The 16,345-nt window shown below is 56.1% G+C and overlaps 2 protein-coding genes across 9 annotated transcripts in view; both read left to right on the top strand.

Moving 5' to 3' along the window:
• The window catches only part of DTX2 (deltex E3 ubiquitin ligase 2), a 38,495-nt gene extending 32,673 nt beyond the window's left edge, over positions 1-5,822 (top strand). For 5 of the 6 annotated variants that reach the window (XM_041749855.1, XM_041749856.1, XM_041749854.1 and 2 more), the window contains 4 exons: positions 1,028-1,186; positions 2,222-2,383; positions 3,998-4,087; positions 5,183-5,822. In XM_041749855.1, the coding sequence (XP_041605789.1) occupies positions 1,028-1,186; positions 2,222-2,383; positions 3,998-4,087; positions 5,183-5,410 (639 nt within the window). In that variant the 3' untranslated portion in view covers positions 5,411-5,822. The remainder of the gene's footprint in view (positions 1-1,027; positions 1,187-2,221; positions 2,384-3,997; positions 4,088-5,182) is intronic. The other variant, XM_041749859.1, reaches the window with a different exon arrangement.
• Positions 5,823-6,953: 1,131 nt separating this feature from the next.
• Positions 6,954-11,859, top strand: UPK3B (uroplakin 3B). 3 transcript variants are annotated; one of them, XM_041749863.1, is made up of 6 exons: positions 6,954-7,139; positions 7,882-8,031; positions 8,247-8,484; positions 9,583-9,662; positions 10,459-10,588; positions 11,046-11,859. In XM_041749863.1, exons 1-6 carry the CDS (start codon positions 7,106-7,108, stop codon positions 11,203-11,205), a joined length of 792 nt encoding a protein of 263 aa, XP_041605797.1. In that variant the 5' UTR covers positions 6,954-7,105; the 3' UTR covers positions 11,206-11,859. The 3 variants fall into 3 exon arrangements, with proteins under 3 accessions (XP_041605797.1, XP_041605796.1, XP_041605798.1); XM_041749862.1 differs by lacking the exon at positions 6,954-7,139 and adding an exon at positions 7,568-7,737; XM_041749864.1 differs by lacking the exons at positions 6,954-7,139; positions 7,882-8,031 and adding an exon at positions 7,568-7,737.
• Positions 11,860-16,345: the final 4,486 nt, after the last annotated feature.

Here is a 16,345-nt window from a genome sequence, read left to right on the forward strand (position 1 = left end):
CAGCTCTGCCCCTCTGGCTATTGGGAGAGCTGGTTAGCCTTCCTGTAATTACAGGGCCTGCAGACCCTCATAGCAGCTTCAGTAGGACCCGATCCTCTGTGCTGAGCTGTGTTTTGGGGTCTACAGTGCCACTGGTCTCTGATTTGAATGGAGAGCTCCAAGGACTTTGAGGGTGGTGGGTGGGAGTCATGGGTTAAAGTGTAGTTACGCCAGTACAGAACCACATACTCTGCCCTTGCAGGACTCTCCTGCAGCTCTGGGTGATAAAGGTTCAGTAACCTGGAGGCCATCCTTGTGTCTCCCACCATCCCTCCAGCCCTGTCTATGCTCCCACCTGACAGCACCCACATCAGTGTCCTTGTCTTTGCCCTTGTGGCCCTGCCATACCTGGGCTGCTCCATGCCAGCCTCCTGTCCTCCAAGCTGCCACTCAGTTGTGATTGTGCTGGTACCCCCAACCTTAAAACTCCTCTACAAGGCCCCTGACGTGTGAGACAAAGCCCAGCTCCTGAGTGTGGCCATCAGAACCTTCGGGGACCTGGTCCTGTCCCGTCTGGATCTTTTATACCCTATTACCCCTCGGCCCCAGTGGCTGCCACTGCTGTTCCCAGACTCTGCTGGTTCTTGCTTCACGACATTCTCTGCCCTTTACTTGGACTGTGTGTTCCCATCCTTGCTCACCTTGTCCTTTTTTCCTTGTGATACCCCACTTCAAGGGCCTCGCCTCTCAGCAGCCTGCCTGTTCTTTCCCCTTTCCCTGCCTCTGTGTGGCCTGTGCTGCTGTTACTGCCAAGGCCCCCATGTGTCCTGTGCTTGTGGTTGTCTGTTGTCCCCTTGACTGTGGTGAGCCCTTTGAGGGCACAGATCCTGGTGACTCACCTGTCTTCCCAGCCTCTGGGACAGCTGATACCAGACTGCCCAGAATCCTGGTGTTTCAGCAGAGGAAGGCCTTTTCCTATTAAGAATACCTCCACACCTGTGGCTCAGCAAGCTGTTGGTGAGCATGCCCTGTGCTGGTCTCCTTCCAGGACTGCATCATCTGTATGGAGAAACTGTCCGTGGTGTCCGGGTACAGCGACGTGACCCACAGCAAGACCATTGGGCCAGTGGCAGTGGGCCGCCTTGCCAAGTGCAGCCATGCCTTCCACCTGCTGTGTCTGCTGGCTATGTACTGCAACGGGAACAAGGTGCCACACCTCTGTCCCTGGGATGGGCGGGGGGCCAGGGTGACCTGCCCATGGGCCTGCCCTGGTCCTGCTGCATCTGAGCAGGTGACTGACTGCTGCTGCCCTGCAGAGGGCCCAGGACACCCTAGGAGGCAGCCTTGAGATGTCGGCAGGCCTTGGCCTGCAGCAGAAAAGAGGTTGGCCACTGGGGGGCTGAGGGTGGCAAGTGACACCTGGGTGCCATCCTGCAGGGGAGTTTAACCAGAGTGGACGGAGGTTAGGAGGACAGAGAGAAAGACCTGAGTCATGTGGCAGACCATTGGGCCTGGCTTCCTCTCCCTGAAGTATCCCTGTGCTCTCTGAACCAGCCAGGGTGCCAGCACCAGCAGTGATAGGTCACAGGGTTTTTTGTTTGATTTGAAACCTGTCAGGCCATAGATTCTTCTGTGCATAAACCTGATTTGCCTAGTTGATGCCAGTCTCCTAGTAGAACATCTTTCCAGGGAAGCCGTGAGGATTGGGTTTCTTTTCTTTCTTTCTTAAGATTTTATTTTATTTTTAAAGATTTTATCCATTTATTTATGAGAAGCAGAGAGAGAGAGAGAGGCAGAGACACAGGCAGAGGGAGAAGCAGGCTCCACGCAGGGAGCCCGACTTGGGACTCGATCCCGGGCCTCCAAGATCACACCCAGGGCTCAAGGCAGCGCTAAACTGCTGAGCCACCCAAGCTGCCCAAGATTTTATTTATTCGTGAGAGAGACACAGAGAAAGAGAGAGGGGCAGAGACACAGGCAGAGGGAGAAGCAGGCTCCACGCAGGGAGCCCGACTTGGGACTCGGTCCCAGAACTCCAGGATCATACCCTGGGCCAAAGGCAGCCATTCAACTGCTGAGCCACCCAGGCATCCCAAGGATCGGGTTTCTATGCAAGGAGGGAGTGGGGTGATAAGCCAGGGACCTGCTGTGGAGCAGTGAGCCCACCTGTGCCCCAGGTGGCTGTGCCTAGGCACTCTCTCAGGGCCACGGGCTCAGTCTGTGGTGCTCTGCTTCGTCTCAGGACGGAAGTTTGCAGTGTCCTTCCTGCAAAACCATCTATGGAGAGAAAACTGGGACCCAACCCCGGGGCAAGATGGAGGTGTTCAAGTTCCAAGTATCCCTCCCTGGCCATGAGGACTGCGGGACAATACTCATAGTTTACAACATTCCTCACGGCATCCAGGTAAGGGGCCCTGGTACAAGAGGAGCCTCCTTGGACCATTCTGGAATTGGTCCCTCTCACTCTGGGGCACTCTTCTTCCTGCTTCACCCCTCTCCCAGCAGTCTGATCCCTGGGTCACTCAGGATGCCCTGGCTTCCCAATTTCAGGCTCTCAGGAACCAAAGGGCTCTAGCATCTGGGGGTAGAATAAGCTTATAGGGCTGTGGAAACAAAGAGATGGCCTTCAGCCCTTTCCTGATGCAGGGAGAGCATCCTGGAGGTGGAGACATCTTAGCTGGGCATGTATTGGGCAGAAGAATGTATAAACAAGAAGAATGCTTGTGTGCTTGTGTTGAGGGGCTGAATAATGGGGGAACCCCATAGGGCAGGGAGATGCCAACAGTAAGGACTGCTCTTGAGAGGCCAGCTCAGTGGCCAGATCCAGGCCTGCCTTGGGTGTGCATGGTCAGCTCTGGTGGCGAGAATAAGACTGGAACCTGAGCAGAAGGCCCTAGGGTCCCAGTAGAGACCCAGATAGGAGTCCTGGGGCCTTGGGCCTCTTGCATGGGTGGTGGCTAGGTGTGGGGGCGAGGGGTGGATGAACAGGGCAATGGAGACCAGGACCCTTATGAGCCCATCTGATAGGTGGGGTGTCCCTATTCAACAACATTCTTTTCCCTGGTTTCCCTCCACATCTTTTCAGTGGGTCATAGTGAATTTTAAAAACATTCCAGACAAGGGACGCCTGGGTGGCTCAGTGGTTGGGCATCTGCCTTCGGCTCAGGGCGTGATCCTGGAGTCCCGGGATCGAGTCCCACATCAGGCTTCCTGAGTGGAGCCTGCTTCTCCCTCTGCCTGTGTCTCTGCCTCTCTCTGTCTCTCTTTCTGTCTCTCATGAGCAAATAAATAAATCTTTAAAAAGAAAAAAAAACATGGGACGCCTGAGTGGCTCAGCGGTTTAGTGTCTGCCTTTGGCCCAGGTCCTGGAGTCCCGGGATCGAGTCCCACATCAGGCTCCCTGTGTGGAGCCTGCTTCTCCCTCTGCCTGTGTCTCTGCCTCTCTCTCTGTCTCTCATGAATAAATAAAACCTTTAAAAAAAAAAAAAAACATTCCCGACAGCCTTAGAGTCACAGAGCAGGGGGGGAAATGTAGTGGTGTACATGGTGTGCCTCCGAGTGTCAGAGGGCACGAGCAAGGGCCCTCTGCTGTTCCCAGCCCCCTACCTTTCTGCTCTATTTGCACTGTCTCAGGCCCCACAGTGGCTCCATCTTGAGCAACGGGTAAGGGTGTCAGGAAGGAGGCCCTGCCATCTAGGCCGCAGAGCCCAGCACCTGGAGGCAAACACCAGCGGGGTGGGAGCATGTGCCTTGGCCTTTGATGAGTTCCAGTCTCATCAGGGAAGGGGGAGACATTAGCAGAAGTGTCTGATGCCACATCTAGTGGCATGGGGTCAAGGAAGGTAGTCACTGGGGGGAGGCCATGTCATGTCGGGTCTCTGAGGGGCAGGATTTGAGACACCAATTTATTTGGTCACTTTGAGTACAGGAATAGCCCCAGCAGAGGAGGCCTAGCGTGGGCTGGGCTGCTGCGCTCCTCTCAGGATGTTCCTACTCCTAGTGTGTGTTCTTCTTGCAGGGCCCGGAGCACCCCAACCCTGGGAAGCCGTTCACCGCCAGGGGGTTTCCCCGCCAGTGCTACCTTCCAGACAATGCCCAGGGCCGCAAGGTAAGGCCCTGCAACCCTTGGGGAGGGCCCCCCAGCTGGTAGGCCCCCTGGCTGCTTGTGGACAATTTGAGCAGGTGATTTAGGGAGGGTCTAGCCTGCTGGCCATACCTTCTCTGCTTAGCTCATCTTCTTCTAGGGCTCCCAGGGACTGCTGTGCATTAGGCATGCTTCCCCAAGAGAGAGGACTAGAGGGGAGAGGAGGCCTCTTCCAGCAACCTCTTGGGCCAGGTCACCTGGTCTTCAGTCAGGCTAGTGTGATGAGATTGGTGGGGTGGGAGTGGGGGCAGGACAGAACAGGGTGACTGGGATGGCCTGCAGAGCCACCTCGGCACTGAGCCACCTCTGCACTGAGACTAGGGGGAGAGCATTTTAAGCAGACAGAAGAGCTCAGAGTGGTAGCTTTGAGAGTCATGGAGGTAGGCTGGGCAGGAGAGTGTGAAGAGTCTAGGGGAAGAGCCTGAGCCTCATGTAGGGGCAATGAGGCCTGGGGACAGGCTGCTCTGGGTAGTGCTGATTGGAGGTATGAAAAAGTTCCCTCTAGCTGCTGTGAGCCTAGCCTGCAGGTTGCTGAGCGTGGGGGAGCAGAGAAGCAGGGGTTCCCTCTGGAGGGAGAGGCTGACTTGGAAGTAGGGTGGAGTTAGCCTGGCCCCAGGTGTGGCTTGAGCAGTACAGAGGATGGCAGCACTCGCCCTCTGAGGTTGGGGGTCGTCTTGGGCAGTCAGGTCAGCAGGTGGAGTTCTGGAAGGGGAGTTAGGACTGGAGCCAGAAGCTGGGGACCCCAACAGATGGGGCTGTAGGTCCAGGACTGTAGATGAGGTCACTTAGGAGAGTGGCCCAATCCCTGCCCTGCAAGTGGTTCACAGTAGGGATCAAACAAAGGGCTTCTCCATCCCTCAGTGTGCCCACAGCTGGCATTTGGTGGGCGGCCACTGCTGCCGTCCTGGCCCTCACTGCTGGGGCAGGTGAGACCAGGGAAGGAAGAGGGCACAGCCAATGCTAGCACACTGGTCCCCTGCTGCTCCTGGGTGGAAAAACCCATGCCCAGGCCTAGGTTTGTTCACCAGACCCTTCCTCCTTTCCCGTTCCCCACGGCAGGTCCTGGAACTGCTGAAGGTAGCCTGGAAGAGGCGACTTATCTTCACAGTAGGGACTTCCAGCACCACAGGAGAGACGGACACAGTGGTGTGGAATGAGATCCACCACAAGACAGAGATGGACCGCAACGTGACAGGCCATGGCTACCCTGACCCCAACTACCTGCAGAATGTGCTGGCTGAGCTGGCTGCCCAGGGAGTGACTGAGGACTGCCTGGAGCAGCCGTGACTCCCCAGCCTGGCCAGCCCCCTCCCCACCCTACCATGCCTGCCTCTGGCAGCCAGCCACCTTCTACCCACGCCGCCGGCTGGGCTGTCCCTGGGATGGGTGGGCAGGAAGGTGCCTTTCCTCAGAGGCTGCGGTGTGTGTTGGGGGCCTGCCTTCTGCCGCCTCCTCCCCTCCAGGCCTGGATGTGTGTGGGAGTTGGGCAAGCCTGGGGAGTTGTACTCGTGGGGGCTTAAGATGCAGCTACCTCAGTGTGTGGGGCCCTGCCCTGGGCAGGCAGCTTTGGATTCATAGTGCCGGGGGCCTGGTGTGGGGTGAGGCCAGACTGCCCCATCATGGCCTGGGCAGGCGTGGGTTCCGGGTCAGCTTCTCATACCTCAGACATTCTGTTTGCAATAAATGCCGTATAGCCAAAGTCAGAGACCCTGGTGTGTTTGTTGGTGGAGAGGCTGTGCGTCTGTGTGCTCGTGCTCTCATGCTGGTGCGAGAAGCAGCACACACGTGTCCTGCATCAGAGCAGGAGGGAGCCCACAGACTGCCTATTCAACCCGCATTCCGTAATGACAGGCTCTGCGGTGAGGGCCAGAAGCCCACACGCTGACCTGGTGCTGCTCCCTTGGCCCTGACTCCATGCTCCTCGTTGTATGTGCCGTCCAGCTGCTCTGCCAGGCCCTCCATGCCATTCACTCCCCAAGTGAGACGCTGCTCGCTGCTCACGCCTGGAAGGTGCTGCTGTCTTCTACATTGTAGAGGAGGGAGCAGGTTCAAGGATGCAGTGACTGGCCCAAGGTCCCAGGCTCGCTCGCGGTAGATAGAACTGGGGCTGGAATTGGGCCGGGGCTGATATGACCCCATCCTCAAAGTTCTAATTCTCAACCATCTTGGGAGGATCAAATACTCCAGCCCCCTTCTGCCTGGGGGCAGTGATTGTGCCTGGGGCTGCAGGGACACTGGCCACATCCTGAGTGGGCCAGGGGTACTTTTGCCTCCACCAGAAAAAAAAAATTCTGTTTTATGCATTGGTATAAAGATGAGTATATTAGGGACACCTGGGGTGGCTCAGCGGTTGGGCATCTGCCTTTGGCTCAGGGTGTGATCCCAGAGTCTGGGGATCGAGTCCCGTATCAGGCTTCCAGCATAGAGCCTGTTTCTCTCTCTGCCTGTGTCTTTGTCTCTCTCCCTCTGTCTTTCTCATGAATAAATAAAATATTTTTTAAAAGATGAGTATGTTATATATTAAAGCATTTTTCTTCAATCTGGAAGTTTGGGTTTTGGGGGACGCCTGGCTGACTCAGTAGAGCATGTGACTCTTGATCTCAGGGTCTTGAGTTCGAGCCCCATGTTGGGTGTAAAAATGACTTTTAAATCTTTAAGAAAAAAAAAAGTAGTTACCCTATGACTCAGCAATTCTACCCCTAGGCGTGTATCCAAAAACAGGTCCACACAAAACTTGTATATGAACGTTCATGGCAATATCATTCATAACAGCCAAAAAGTGGGAATAGCCCCACTATCTCTGTCAGCTGAGGAGCCGGGAGACAAAATGCCTGGTCTCCATACAGTGGAGTGAATGTTCTGTAGCCCTCAGGAAGAACAGAGGCCTGCCACACGCTACAGCATTAATGAACCTGGACAACAAGATGCTAAGTGAGAGAAGCCAGACCCAGAACTCCGCGTGGGTGATCCCATTGATGTGAAATGTTCCCTATAGGGAAGTCTGCAGAAGCCCAGGGTAAATAGATGGTTGTCAAGGGAGCGGGGAATGGGGAGGGACTTTGTGGGTCCAGAGTGTCCTCTTGGGGTGATGCACATGTTCTGTACTTAGTGGTGATGTTTGCACAACCTTGTGAAAACCTACTGAGCTGTAGGCTTTAAAAGGATGAATTTTATGGTCTGTGAATTATATCTTAAAACATTTTTTAAGATTTTATTTTGGGTGGGACCCAAATTCAGACATGGGGCTCTGGGGGTCTGTGGCATCCGCCTCAGGCCTGGCAGTGGGGCCTGGCACTGGCTTGCCCCACCTACAGCCCTGCCCAGCTCCCTTATGGTAGGCTGAGCTGGTGGGAGAGGGTGGGGTGCATTTACATTTTCAGGTCTTTCCAGCCCTTGGCCAGCCTGGCAGCCTGACTAACCAGCTCCTCCTGGCTCAAGGCTCTGGGGGAGAGGGTGTGGCAGGAGGTAGCCAGATCAGCCCCAGGCTGTGAATGTGGAAGAGGGCTGAGCTGGGGCGGCCATCATGGGGCTCCTCCAGAGGCAGCCTGGCCCATCGCTGCTCCTCCTCCTCCTCGTGGGGACACTGATCTGGCCCCTGCCCTGTATGAGCCTGAGTGAGTAGGGGTCCGGTGATGAATTCACCCAGCCAGACGAAAGGGGTTGGGACACCTGCGGGGGGTGATTGGACTCTGGGAGCCCACCCCTCCAACAGGGGAGAGCAGGTCCCAGGACCCTCATGCCTATCTCCATGGCTGCAGAGCTGATCCCCTACACGCCGCAGATAACAGCCTGGGACCTGGAAGGGAAAGTCACAGCTACCACATTCTCCCTGGAGCAGCCTCGCTGTGTCCTGGACTGGCCTGCCAGTGTTGCCAGCACCGTCTGGCTGGTGGTGACCTTCAGCAATGGTGTGTCATGGTGTAGGTCTGGGGGCTGAGGAGGGCTGCAGGGTAGTGGACTAGGCATTGGGCCTTATCCTGAGGGACCCTGAGAGGGTGACTAAGTAACCTGATTTGTGTCTGGAGGGGGTCTCTGGGCCCTGAGGCAAGGAGGGCCAGGCTGGGGGACCCGGACCCAGGGGCTATGCTTTCTGACCCCACCTGTCTGTCCCTTTCTCCTGTAGCCTCCAAGGACTTCCACAACCCACAGACGCTAGCTGAAATTCCAGCCTTCCCGCGGCTGCTGACTGATGGCCACTATATGACACTGCCCCTGTCCCTGGACCAGCTACCCTGTGAGGACCCTGAGGGTGGCGGCAGGAGCATCCCCCTGCTGCGGGTGGGCAATGACCCTGGCTGTCTTGCTGACTTCTACGAACCACCCTACTGCAACAACCCCCTCCCCAGCCCTGGACCTTACAGGTGGGTCATTCCCTTTGGACCCTGGGACAGGAGCTGTGCTGGGGGGAAGAGGTCTAGTTTTGGTTTATTCCTCTGTGGGGTCAAAGAGCAGCACTCATCCCAGCTGGGTGGCAGGCAGAGTGTGGTCTTTCCAGGGGGCCTGCCCATGAAGAAGAAGGGGGCACCACAGGGCTGGTGGGGGCAGGGTGGGGTTTCTGGCCTAGAGTCGGGGGGTTGGGGAGCTGCAGCCACTGGCCCACAGGTAGACCTGGCAGGAATCTAAGCCCAGGGCTAGGTTTGGATGCAATTAGTAGGTATGAGGTCATGTGGTAGGTGGGGAGAGGGGCCAGAGTGGGAGAACAGGTGTCCAGAGGAGGGCTGCCCGGGCCACAGGACAGGACCAGGTGTCCTCAAGGAGTCCAAGTCCAGCTGAGAAAACCAACACAGGGTGCAGGGAAGGTGGATCAGTGTATGGGCTGAACTGACACTTCCATTCATAGCTTCCTTCTGCCCCCTGCCCAGCCCCTGCCCCAACAGGACCACCTTCCCACCTCCCCCATGCCCACTTCCTGGCTCACCTCCTGCCCCCACTCCTAGCAGCCACCAGAGCTGGCTGCCCTCAGATACAGAGCTCCCCACCTGGAGCAAAGATAACAACCTGAGCTCCTCTGCATGGCCTCTGGCGCCCTCCCTGTGATCCCAGGCTCTGAGTGTGCCCTGACCACACCCCTCCCTCCCTCCCTGGACCTTTGCTTAGGGTGTTTGACCCTATTGGGGGCCTTCTGTGGCTTCCTAGATGCCACTTGGCCAGCTTTTCTCCCTTGGCAAGGCCTGGGGCCCCTAGCTCCCTCTGACACACTGAGCCACCCTGAGGCATTCTGTATGTAACATTTAGTAACTGGGGTCCCCTAAACCAGATGAGGTATCTGGACTGGGACTGCTGGCAGAGGTCACTGTGGTCAGAGAGATGTCAGAGGATCCCCAGAGCATCGCCAGGCCGTGGCTAAGCCAGATGTGCCCCAAAAGAGCCTGGCCCAGAACTCCTGGGGCTTGGCCACTGTGGGCACCCTACCCAGGGCAGTTGAGGCTTTGAGCCTCACCTGTTTTTCCTCTCCCCAGGGTGAAGTTCCTCTTGATGGACGCCAGGGGCTCACCCCAGGCTGAGACCAGGTGGTCCGACCCCATTACTCTCCACCAAGGTAGTGCTGGGGGAGGGGGTGCTCTGGCTCCAGTCTGCCCATCCCCCTGCAAAATGGCCATGCCCAGCCAGCCTCTCCTCCTGCTGCCATGAGACTGGGGGTCTGGGGGCAATGTCCGAGTTCAGCCCATCTCCCAAAACAGAACCTCGTGTGGGTGAGGTATGGTCAGTCTCATTGATAGAGACAGCTCTGTCCAGGCTCAAATGTTGGTTAACCTTTGAGTGCCCAGGTCCCAGCCCAGTTGTGTGTAGGAAAAGCCTTCCCCTCCAACGCCAGCCCTGGGTCAAGTGCTACCAGGTGGAGAAGGGCTAGGGCATGAAGGAGGCTGGAGTCAGAGTCAGGGCCGTGGGTTCTGGGAGACTTCCCTCAGCAGGACCCTAAGGGACCAGTGATTCACCAGGCCAAGGAAACTGCATATGGAAAGCCAGTGTCTGGTGTGAGGGACAATTCGAAGCAGGCTATAGAGGCTGGGGTGTTGGGTAAGGTGGGCAGCAGGGGGTCTTTTCATCTAAAAGCCTTGAATACCAGACTCCAGGGAGCAGCCACATGGTCAGTCCTGAGGTCTGCTGCAACTTTGCCTGCCATGGGCAGGGCAGTGTGTGGGCACATTGGCAAGAACAGCCTAGAAGGTTAGACCCAAGAGGCTGGAGCTGTGGGTGGTCCAGGCTGGCAGGGTACAGATGCCTGGCTGAGATGGGTGGACTCAGAGGCTCTCAGGCCCTGAGTGTTAGCCTGGGTGTGGAAGTGACTGCCCTGGGGTCAAGGGGCAGCCTCTGAGAGCAGCTGCTATGTGCAGGGAAGGCCCCAGGCTCCATCGACACGTGGCCAGGGCGGCGAAGTGGTGACATGATCATCATCACCTCTATCCTCTCCTCCCTGGCTGGCCTCCTGCTCCTGGCCTTCCTGGCAGCATCCACTGTGCACTTGTAAGTGCTGATATCCTCATGGGCCTCCCTCCCACCCTGGGGAGCCCCTTCCTTCTCACTGGTCCTAGCACCTAGAAGCCCTCCAGGAACCTGGCGGTTTTGAGTTGGCAGTGCCCCTTCCTGGGATGTTCAGGGAATTTCCATCCCAAGTATCTCTCACCTGCAGGGCAGGGAGGTGGCCCAGCAGCTTCTCTGAAGATGGGTTCAGAAAAGGGGCCACCTTGCTCTGCCCTGCCCTTCACTGTATCCTTGGCCCCAGCCTTTCTCCTCCTGGACCTTGTTTTCTCTCCCATGAGCCCTTAGTCACTTCAGAGAACTGATACCAGGGTAGTCAGGAGGTGGGCCAGCAGCAGCTGGTTCTAGAAGGAAGGAAAGGGGGAGGCTGTGGGAGGAGGCCCTGACTTGGCAGGCCACTCGACCCAGCAGGGACCCAGTACCGCCTCCTCTCCCCATCCAGCTCCAGCCTGTGGTGGCCTGAGGAGGCCCCGGAGCAGCTGCGGATTGGCTCCTTCATGGGGAAGCGCTACATGACCCACCACATCCCACCCAGCGAGGCCGCCACCCTGCCTGTGGGCTGTGAGCCTGGTCTGGACCCCCTCCCCAGCCTGAGCCCCTAGCCTAGTGTCTGGGGCATGGCCATGGGGTGTGGGGGGCAAGTACCCGGTGCTCATCCCCAGCCTCTGCACCCACCTGCCTCTCCTGTTTCGCACTTCCCCACCCAGCCTAAAGTCCCACTGATGTAGGAAAGATACTAGGGTTCGTAGCCCACCGCTGAGAAAGAATTCTTGAGACGTCTTTGATGCAAAAAGATGACTTTATTAAAGCACAGGGACAGGATCCAAGGGCAGAGAGAGCTGCCCTGGGGTCATGAGGAGTGGCCCATTATGTACTTTCAAGTTGGGAGGGGTTTAGGGAACAAGTAAGCCTCCCAGGTATTTTGGAAACGTGGTTTCCAGGATTCTGAGGGGACTAGCCATTGTTAAGAAAAGGTGATTTATTACTGTTTAGCAAAAATTGTCATAAGACTCTTCAGATGTATATCGGTGGGTCATATGCTTGGAGGCTGACTGCCAACATATATCACGCGGGGGTAGAGATAAAGGTGGTTTCCAAAGGAATTTTTATACCTTTAAGTAGACTTACAGGGAGTCCTGGGTGGCTCAGCAGTTTAGCACCGCCTTCAGCCCAGGGCTTGATCCTAGAGTCCCGGGATCGGGATCGAGTCCCACATCAGGCTCCCTGCATGGAGCCTGCTTCTCCCTCTGCCTGTGTCTCTGCCTCTCTCTCTGTCTCATGAATAAATAAATAAAATCTTAAAAAAAATAAAAAAAATAAAGTAGACTTACAGGGTCCTGGGGAGGATGAGCTAAGATTGCCTTTGCCCTTAGCAAAGTGTCAACATCAAGGCAGCTAGGGATCTCTGGGTGGTGCAGCAGTTTGGCGCCTGCCTTTGGCCCAGGGCACGATCCTGGAGACCCAGGATCAAATCCCACGTTGTGCTCCCTGCATGGAGCCTGCTTCTCCCTCTGCCTCTCTGTCTCTTTCTGTGTGACTATCATGAATAAATAAATAAAATCTTTATTTTTATTTTTATTAAATTTTTATTTATTTATTTATGATAGTCACAGAGAGAGAGAGAGAGGCAGAGACACAGGCAGAGGGAAAAGCAGGCTCCATGCACCAGGAGCCCGATGTGGGACTCGATCCCGGATCTCCAGGATCGCGCCCTGGGCCAAAGGCAGGCGCTAAACCACTGCGCCACCCAGGGATCCCCTAAATAAAATCTTTAAAACAAAACATCGAAGCAGCTGAGTCCCTAGAGGAATGTCACTCTGCCTGTTTCAAGGACTTGTCAGTGGGCTGTAGGCAGTAAGGAAATTTAATAATTTCTCTTTTGTCTTTGTTTCGCACATCACCACCACTAGCAGGCTTGCCTTTGCCTTTCCTGTTCTGCTGTCCCCAGAGAGGGTCAGGGTCAGGCTAGCATGCAGCCCTACTTCCATCCTTACCTCTGCTCTGCCTGGCCTCCTGAGAGAGACACTACAGGTAACGTGGAGAAGCTTCCAGGATCCGGGAAGGGGGCCGTCAGGGGATTGGGCGGGCCCGTCACAGGGTGTATGGGGCCAAGCCTCCCTCTGTCTCTCCACCCCACCTTCCAGTGTCTGGGGCCTTCAGAGGCGCCTCATTATCCTTGGGCCCTTTCAGAGGGTGGCCAGAAGGTCCGAGTGAGGAGACGCACGTTGTGACCGTCTGACCACTGATTCCCCCACGTCCAGCCCTGCTGCACACACAGATGGCTTACTCGTTCTCACGCCACAAAAACTTATTAAGCACCTGCTGTATGCCACTGACATGGGGCCTCAGGCAGAGCCAGTCCTGATCTTGGGGAGCTCATTCACCGCTCTGGACCTGTGATGCCCACATGTCCAGATGTGAGATGTTACTGTTAGGCCTGTCACGCCTTCAGACTGTCACATACCCTCGGATTCACACTCCTTAGATGATCACCTTAAAGAGCTCTCTGAGGCCCGGGAGCCTCGCCCCATCATCCGGCATCCCCGCTAACGACCGAGGGTTCACAAGGCCGGTGGTTCCTGCTGTGGCCACACGGGGGCGCTGATGCGCCGCAGCTGGGCCCCGCGCACGCGCACTCCTATTCACAGAGCGGCTGGACTCTAGGCTGGGGGCCTCCTGCAGTGACCTGAGGCCTAAGAGCTCCCGCCACGCAGTGGGGTCTCAGGCTCCAGGCCTCATCTCGGCCAAGTCAGATGGATGAGCAGTCACGCTCCCGCCTGACGGCCTACTATGTGCTGTCCAGTCTGCACAACCGCCACCGTTCTGTACATTGAGAAACTGAGGCTCGGCGACTCGTCCTCGCCCTCTGTCCACTGCCGCCGCCGGCCCGGCCCCACCTCCCGTGCCCTTGGGCTGCTCCTTGCTTCCCCAACCTGACTGCGGCTCCCAGCATTCAGGCCCCCCCAATGGCGCCCGGTGATGGCCCATGTATGCCTGCCCTCCTCAGAGGTGAATTAACAGTGGTCTGGCTCCTCCATCACCAAGTGGTGCTCACGCTGGGTGGGGGAGAGACGCATCTGCACCCAGGACCCAGCCTGGCTTCACCCGTCCAGCCCCGGGTCTGCCCTGAGCCTGTCCTTCTGGCTGGTAGCCCTAACTGCACTTTGGGGATGCCCCATGGCCTAATGGGCCCCAGGGAAACCCACCATTCACCTCAGGGCCAAGAAGCCAACCACCAATGCAGCTTCTGTGGCTTTAGCATTGCTCCCTCCCAGGAGAACACCAGGGAGGTTTGCTTTAAAAAACCCATGAACCCCTGGCCCCTAGTGGTTTATCCCCCATCCTACCTACACTCCCACCAGCCACAAGACATCCTCCAGGTGCAGGCAGAAGCAGATTAGAATGCAGTCAGGAGCTCAGGCTCCAGCCTCCTGAGTGACATCTGGCTATGGGGAGCCAGCCCGTTTGGGCAGCCACTTTTGAAATTCTGCTGCTATGGAATCTAGGACCCTCCTGACCTCTTGGAATCAGAGAAGAATTAAAAGTGCCCTCCACTCTCACCAGCTATATCCAGCAGAGCCCATCTTGTATTGTCCTGCCCAGGCTGGCTCCAGCACCAGATGGAGAGGCCCTCTAGGCCTGAATGCCCAGCTTGGGGCCTGTCCAGGTGGGTATGGCGAAGAGGAAGAGGCTGGTGTTTGCTGAGTGAAAACATGAATGAACCAGCTCAGAGCTGGAGGATAAGGCAGGAGCAGAAATTGCCCTAACCTTTTATGTGTCCCAGGGCCCTATTTTGGCTTATACTGACCCTAGACACAGCCCCAGTGATGCCCCATGTGTGCCCAGGGCTGCGCTTCGCTTCTGAACAACACCCTGGAGCCCTGCTGAGGAGTTGTTTTCACCCCATCCAGCCATCTGGGCCTTGACCCTGAAGACAGCCTCCAAAGAGACATTGCAGCCCAGTGGGTAAAGCATAACCCAAGGGAAGAAGTGACCCCAAGGTCAAGGTAGCTTCCCAAGGGTGACTTCTGAGATGAGTCTTGAGGGGCGCAGAGAAGTGAATCAAGTAGCAGAGGGAAGGCGGGAGGAAGAGAGAGTGAGAGAGTTAGGGAGACCAGGTGTAAACAGTCTCACCCTGTGGTGGCAGGGGTGGTGCCCAAGGGTTGGCAGCAGGGATGAGGGGCTAGGAGGCCAGGATGAGGGAGACTGGCCTGGTCTTCCAGGCAAATGGAACTGGGGCAGACAAAGGGAATTGGAGGGGAGATTTTAGAGTATTCAGGGGGCGATCTGAGGAGCTGGAACTCCAGAGATGAGGGAGATGCTCCAGGAGAGGTGATGCTTGGGTTTCTGATGGGCCATGCTTGGGTGACTGCAAAATGGAGGCACTTTATGTCCTGCAGGTGGCCCTATCCCCCAGCCTGCCTCAGAGCAGACCCCTAGGAAAGGAGGTTCTGGGGATACCATCTTAGCAAATGGGGGAGTTCAGAAGAACATTAACAAGTTAATATTTTACAAGGATGGAGGCCTACCCTGGGTCAGTGGGAGGCCATCCTGAGATCCCTGCGGACTGTGGGTGTTCTGGCCCAGGGCTGTGATGGCAAGCATGCCAGGGTGTCACAGAATCCACATGGAGGGGGTGCCTGGGTGGCTCGGTCATGATCCTGGGGTCCTGGAATCGAGCCCCACATCTGGCTTCCTGCTCAGCGGAGTCTGCTTCTCCCTTTGCCCCACCCCGGCTGTGCTCTCCTCTCTCTTTCTCTTTCTCTCAAATAAGTAAATAAAATCATAAAAAAACCAAACCAAAGCCAAAAACAAATCCACACGGAGGGGGGGGAGAGGGATTAGTCATGGCCGAGCATGGCCACCACCTCACTGGGCCCCAGGGAGCCAAGGCAGGGCGTTCTGCTCCACAGTCATGCTCCAGAGGGCCACCAGCTGGACCCTAGCCCCGTGCAGGCCAGCTCATGATAGCCTTGAGCAGAGTGTGTAGTGACAGCCATGTTATGGTGAATCTTTTCTTAAATAGCCTTTTAAATTTTCCCCAGGGGCAGCCTTTAAATTTCCCCAGGTGGCTCAACAGTTTAGCACCGCCTTCAGCCCAGGGCGTGATCCTGGAGACCCCGGATCGAGTCTTGGGCTCCCTGCATGGAGCCTGCTTCTCCCTCTGCCTGTGTCTCTGCCTCTCTCTGCGCCTCTCATGAATAAATAAAGAAAATTAAAAAAGAAAAAAAAGAAAAGAAAGAAACTGCATATTTAAATAAATAAATAAATAAATAAATAAATAAATAAATAAATAAATAAATAAATAAAATTTCCCCAGGGCTGTATTTGAGGAAGGGCCTCCAAATCCACTGGCCTGTAACATAATGGCTCAGTGGCTAAAAACAAGTTCATTGTTAAAAAAGGAAAAAACAGTGGTGACTGTGGGGGTGATGACTCGCAGATGACTCATCAGACCCAAAATCAAAGGAATCAAGATGACACAGGTAGAAAGGGAAGGCGGGGAGAGCACCGCTCCCTCTCACCATTCTGAGTTCACGTGTACCTCTGAACCACACGTTCCTGCCCATCATCCCTGCAATCTCCAGCCAGCCACCCCATCTTTAGCTGGTCTCTCCACACGGTGTTCCTGACCCCCACACCCATCCTCCTCCCAGTATCCAGAGGGACCAGATTATGAACCTGATGGTGTCCAGCTTTGCTTACAACTTGCAGAGATGACTGGGGTCACAACCACCTCAG

Source organism: Vulpes lagopus, chromosome 3 (assembly GCF_018345385.1).
Source record: "Vulpes lagopus strain Blue_001 chromosome 3, ASM1834538v1, whole genome shotgun sequence".
NCBI classification, from domain to species: domain Eukaryota; kingdom Metazoa; phylum Chordata; class Mammalia; order Carnivora; family Canidae; genus Vulpes; species Vulpes lagopus.

Excerpts from the sequence above, each read along its gene's own strand:
- UPK3B (XM_041749862.1), top strand. The coding sequence starts at position 7,647 with ATGGGGCTCCTCCAGAGGCAGCCTGGCCCATCGCTGCTCCTCCTCCTC. Across the intron at positions 8,032-8,246 it reads GGTGGTGACCTTCAGCAATG|CCTCCAAGGACTTCCACAAC; the intron begins GTGTGTCATGGT and ends TTTCTCCTGTAG. Across the intron at positions 10,589-11,045 it reads GCAGCATCCACTGTGCACTT|CTCCAGCCTGTGGTGGCCTG; the intron begins GTAAGTGCTGAT and ends CTCCCCATCCAG.